The sequence below is a fragment of the Lepidothrix coronata genome, unplaced genomic scaffold, assembly GCF_001604755.1.
Source record: "Lepidothrix coronata isolate B3197 unplaced genomic scaffold, Lepidothrix_coronata-1.0 Scaffold122, whole genome shotgun sequence".
NCBI classification, from domain to species: Eukaryota; Metazoa; Chordata; class Aves; order Passeriformes; family Pipridae; genus Lepidothrix; species Lepidothrix coronata.
The window spans coordinates 1611817-1617816 of NW_016690302.1; the positions used below are offsets into that span (position 1 = coordinate 1611817).

General features: G+C 49.1%; 1 protein-coding gene across 2 annotated transcripts in view; it reads right to left on the minus strand.

Moving 5' to 3' along the window:
• NOC2L (NOC2 like nucleolar associated transcriptional repressor) overlaps nt 1-6000 on the minus strand; it is a 43167-nt gene that overhangs the window by 24475 nt on the left and 12692 nt on the right. For both annotated transcript variants that reach the window (XR_001876553.1, XM_017825794.1), the window contains exon 12: nt 4820-4931. Coding sequence is in view for 1 of the 2 variants with exons in the window: in XM_017825794.1 (XP_017681283.1) it covers nt 4820-4931 (112 nt within the window). In the remaining variant the exon portion in view is untranslated. The remainder of the gene's footprint in view (nt 1-4819; nt 4932-6000) is intronic.

Here is a 6000-nt window from a genome sequence, read left to right on the forward strand (position 1 = left end):
GTAACATTTGCATATCTGATGACAACCATTGAGGGAATGAGGAGCACATCCTGTCCACCCACCCTTCCAGCACACCTCAAGAGCAGCTGACAGCTCCTCTCCCTGTGCCCAACGCTTTTAAATTGCACTCCTGAGCAGGAAATAATTTCCATTCCCTCTATGCAGCAGCAACACATCCATCATCAGACCCCAAGCAGCCCAGCAAGGTGGGGATGCAGCACACACTGATTGCTCCAGGGTGAGGTGAGAAGGAAAGGGAGGGTGTTCAGGTCACACCGGTGCCCCCGGGCCAGAAAAGCATGGAGACGACTATTGATTTTTTTACATTTTATTTGTCAATCCAGGTTATTTGGAAGGGAGGGACAAGCTTGGTGGCTTGTGAAAACAAAGAGCCCTTGCCTAGGGAATCGATGCTATAAACCTCGTTATGCACCGTTATTTCTTTGGCCAAAACAGGAGTATTGATCCCCGAGGTCAGACACATTAAAGCGAGAGGAGTCGGGCTCGGTGGGATCCCAACATGCCTCCAGGCAAGCAGGGAAATGCAACCAGAGCCTTTGGAACTCACTCAGGAGGAGCTGGGGAGCCAGGTCAGGACATGTAGGGAAGGGGAAAAAAAAATGTGGTTCCCATCTTAAAAGACTGTGCAGAACGGATCAGCTACCAGGGAGACTGAGGGAGAGCATGACTGATGTCTAGGAATCCTGTGGCAGGGTGGGAAGGTGATAATGAGGGACTAGAGGGCCACAGAACGTCACAAGCCAGCAGTTTGGCTGAAGTGATAACCACTAGCAGACAGAGGAAAGGACAGGGCAGCACAGGCAGGAAGGAGGAGGATTTTTGGCACTCCCAGGCTCACAGATGTCTTCCATGTGGGCAGTGAGAAGGGAGCTGGGATGCACAGTTTACACTGCCAGAGTGCAAACCAGAGAACCAGCTCTGCACCACAGCACTGCCACTCTGTCACCCCATCCCTTTTCCTTCTCTCAGGCTCTAGGAAAAGCCTCCTGGCATCTGCTTTGATCACCCCAAAGCTGGATGCCCCGGACCAGCTCACAGCAGGGGCATTGCTGGGCCTGCAGCTTTCCCTCAGGTCTGTCAGTCACTTCTGTCTCTCACTTCACTGAGGGAAGGGCTCAGTCTAGTTAAGCTGCTCAGGCAAAGTCCAATTTTATTGTCAGGTTCAGTCAAGCTGTCCAAATTTCTGCAGAAGCTGGTCACAAACATTAAAAGGTTGGAAGTCACCCTGCAAGTCACCTCAAACAAGTCATCTCAGGGCCACGTCCAGCCAGATCTGGATGTCTCCAAGGACAGACACTCCATTATTTATCTAGGCAACCTGTTCTAACATCACCATATAAAATTGTTGGGGGATTTCTTGTTTCTCTGTGTAGTTTTTCCCCCTCCAGTGTATAAGTCAGGCCTCCTGTATTTCATTTTCTGTGTAGTGCAGGACACTTATCTGGTGTATCAACTCCTCCAAACTTCACATCATCTGCAAGCTTGCTGATGGTGCCACTCTGCCCAACTATTCAAACCCTTAATGAATAAGATAACCAGTATCAACCCCAGCACCAATCCCTGGGGTGGGTGGTTGGCCTCTAGCTGGATTTCAAGCCACTGATCAGAGCAGGAGCCTGGAAGTTCAGCCAGGAAATTCAGCTGTCAATACACCTGCCTGCTTATCCAGTCTGCAATTCATCAGCTTGTCTTGTGAGGAAGTTCTGGGAGATGGTATCCAAAAAACCTTGACAAAGAGAAGATAAACAGCATGCACTGCTCTCCCCTCATGCACTGAGCCAATCCTCTCAGTGCAGAAGCCCATTAGATTGGTCAGGCATGATTTCCTTCAACAGCCTTGGTACCTGCAGGGCTGTGATCCAGAATTTAAGAGCTGCAATACAAGGGTGGAGGGAAGAGAATGAGGAAAAGGGAAAAATAAGTCTTCAGCTGGTGCAGCTTTGTCTAAAGTTCCAGTTTTTCCTCTCAGTGTAAAGGAGACAAGAGTCCATGTCTTGTAGAAAACACAAGATCTGTGTTTTAAACAGACCAGTGTTTAAATGTATGGCAATGTCCAGCTTTATCCATTCTCCAGTCTTCACATCAGCTGATTTTCTGCAACACATTCCACTGCCCACTCCCATATATGTTGCTCTCCAAGCCCCTGGGAATTTTCTCCAAAACAAGACTCCAGCCATTTAAGTGTCAAAGCGAAACACTCCTGGCCTTCCTAAGCATGTCAGGGTTAACCTACTCTGCCATCCCTCTGCAGGGGAAGCCAGGTTTAAATTGGCATGCAAAGTCTGCCTGGGGGGAGATTTCTACCTTGTCTATCCACACCTGCCTTCCAGCAGATGAGCCACCAATTTTCCTGCTGCAGAAGCCAGTGGCTGTCACACAATAAGTGAAGTGATGAAAAAAGGAAGATTGGGATCTCACAGGCCTTTCAAGGGGAATAACGGTACAAAAATAAACCCCTGCCTGCTCTCTACTCCTCTCCCAAGCCACCTCTTCCTATCTAAGATGTAATTTTAGCAAAGCTGCTGCTTTTGCTCCATCTTGGAAAGCAGAGTCAGAGAGGAGACGGCGCTGGATGCCCACGCTGGGGAGCATCAGCCCTTGTCAAGATGCATCAAGCAGCCAGCTCTCATTTCCATTGGCAGGGGCTTGGGGAATTCCTGTGCCTCTGGGAACGCACAAATGCTCAGTCTGTGCCTCCTGAGCGTGCAGCAGCAATTCAGGGCTGCTGAGGGCTGAGACAAGAGGCAGCAAGGACTTGGTTTCCTTGGTGGAGAAGGGAAATGCCGAGTTACACAGTCACTTCTTACACGAGCAGCTTCACAGAATCTACACTCTCAGGTCATATAGAGCCCTCTCCAAAAAGTGCACAAAACACAGGGTCATGAACTCCACAGCTGTTCTTTTCCTGTACTTGGATTCAGTTGAAACAGTGACAGGGTAGTTTTTCTCCTTCCCATCAAATGGAACACACCCTATGCTGGGAAGGCTTTCCAGACCCAAATCATGCTCCCCAAGTGCACTCCTGTTTAGCACCAACATACTGATCACATCCTTCCATCCCATGATGGTTTGGATAATGGGCTTAAAATGGATTTTAGGTCATGGCATGATGCAGAATGAGACTAGTATCTATTGACTTAGTCACTGCTCAGTTTGTGAGCTGGCACAAACAGGTTCATAGTCAAAGCACTATGGCTGGGCATCAGAGTGCAGATTCTCCTCCCAGCATCACCACAGCCACCCTGGGACTTTGGACAGGTCACTTCCCACTTCCTGCCATCTCATCTGCGCAGCTGGAATACAATTCCTGCCTGAAGACAGCTTGTGGAGACACTCTAAGGGTTCTAAGAGTGTTCAGCTACCTCTGTGACAGAGAGGAGGAGGGAGTTGGGAAGAGACAGAAGTACAAAGGGAACAGTCCTGAATGCTCCTGGGAACTCCACAGACTAGTTGGGGGATCCCTTGCAGAAGACAGACAAGAAGAAGGGAAAGGCTGACAGCTGCAGGGAGATTTGAGAGTTTAACATCGTGACAGTTACAGAAATCTTGGGTTACAGAAATTAAGGCACACATTTACCCTGCCCCCTTCTGTCCCTTGTCACCACACCTGCACAAGCAGAGCCCAGCAGTGCCTCACAAACACACCCAGCAGGATGGGATGTGGTTGGGGGCTGGAGGAAGCTGGGAGGAAGCTCTGAGTGCAGTGTGGGAACATCTGGCCGGGGCCTGACACTCAGATTAGAGACGAGGTGTCGGGGCCAGGACACAAAGAGGGGGGGAAGGCCCCGAGGGGAAAAAGTTTTACCTTTACAGCACTGAAAAGTAAAAAGCAGAGAGAGAATCCTCACCAGGACCCCAGAGGGGGGGATGCCTCTCTCACAAAATCTGGCTGGCAGAGTTTCAAACACGCATGACCAAGGGGAAGGAAGCAGGGGAATGGCAAAGCCACACAGGTCGGGAGGAGGTTTATAAACATCGCTGCCTTCCTCAGGCTGAGGATGTGGTTTGCAAGGGACATTTACAACAACCCCAAACCACAAAGGCCTCTGCTTCAACAAAACCTGATTAGGAATGAGCCTGGCTGACTCAGGGCTCTTATTATAGAAGCCTCCCTCCCTCCCTCCCTCCTTCCCTCCCTCCTCCTCCTCCTCAGTGTCCAGCCTCATGCTGACCTCCTGGGGCTCCCTGCATTCCTCACCCCGCCTTGCTCACACTTCTTCAGTGAAATTTGGCTGCAAAACTTCTGTGTTACCTTCTCACAGCAGCCAAACTAGAAAGACTGATGTGGAGAGATGTCAAATGTCTGATACATGGGAAAGCTGGATGGTCCCTTAATAGCAGTGTTTCACCAAACATACTCAATTTTGCCAGGTTACGCTCACAGAGATCTTTCTAAACAATTTTTAAATTCCTGAAGGGCTTTTTTCTTCCTATTCCCTTTGTCTGCAGTTAGGAAGAACTCCTCCTTTTTGCTAAGGCATGAACACATCAGCTTGGGGAGTCACTGCAACCAGCTCAACCAGCTGAGCCTCTGAATCTCTTCTTTGGGAACCCCTGTTTCCCACTCCAGCTGCATCAGTGAAACCACCAAGGAACTTAATTTTGCACCCAGCTGATCTCAGGTGCAACTCACAGGCCAATAAAAGTTTAATCCTATTTGCCCACCAAACAATACATTGTCTGATGCTGTTTGCCAGGGATTTTAGGGCAGTAAGAGAAGTGGGAAATCTCAGGAGCTGTTGGTGGGTGTAGTGAGTGTGTTTATTAGGCAGAAGGTGTCAGCAGGAAGCAAACTAACCTCCAGGATAAATGGCAACACTGGGATGAAGGTCCTGGTGTTCTCAGACAGCAGGGTAAGGGCACGGATGCAGTGCATGCGCAGAGGGTAGAAACGGTTCGTTGGTACCAACCTAGGGGGGGGGGGGGGAAAAGAAAGGATATTAGGCCAAGTTTATCCAGGAACTGCACCTGCAGCCTTCAGTGGCACTCAAGAGCCTTTCCTGCTCTGCTGAAGAAAGACAGCTTCAGTACTGCCCAGCAAACCGAGCTATCCCACAGTGGGAAATAAAACTCACATGTTAAGGCTGTAACACTAACACGCAAATTCCTCCGACCAAAGCACAGGTTTCCCACAGCTTCTGCTGGGAGAAAGTGCTACAAGAGCTTTGCAGATGAAGTTTTATCACTGATGCTGTTTAGTCAGGTTCAACACTTTTGGCTCTCATGCTCCCAGCACGGGGCAAGTGGCAGGAACCAGCAGTGAAATGACCATCTAAAGCAGCAAGTCTGACCAAGGAAAGAGCTCTCCCAGCAGACCAGAGGAGGAAGAAGTTTCCCTTCTCAGGCTTTGTGCCCACAGAGTTCATGCTGACACTTGAACAGTGACCCTCTCAGAGCAGAAGGTCACTGGGGCAGGAGCTGGACTAGCAGTGACCAGCACATCTGGAAGGACAGAGTGGGAATGAGTGACCTCCCACAGCCAGATCTGTTCAGCTCTTTCCAACCCTCCTGAGCTATTCCCACCTCCTTCAGAGAGGTAACATGTACATTTGAACAGCCAGGAATCAGCATGGAGAGGGAAGAGGCCAGACTTACTTTCACCCACATTTCAAATCATTACACACTCAGCTAATTAAGACAAAAGTTGAGTCAACTCCCTTTGTCAGGCTGGGACTGAGAAGGATCAGCTCCCCCAGCACCACATAAGCCAGGAGCAGAGGGGAGAATGGAGAGCAACCCCTAAACCACACCAGACCTCATTGCTGTACCACTCTGGAAGCCTCTCACTCTGAATGACCTGCACTTGGGTGCCTCCAGCATTAACAGGAGTTTTATTTTTTTTAAAACACAGTTCACAGATGACAGGTTCAAGCTGATAAATGAACCCCTCCCCAAAGGGCTTGCTGAGCAATCCAAGAGAGCACAAAAGAAAAAAAAAAAAAAAAAAAAAAAAAAAAAAAAAAAAAAAAAAAAAAAAAA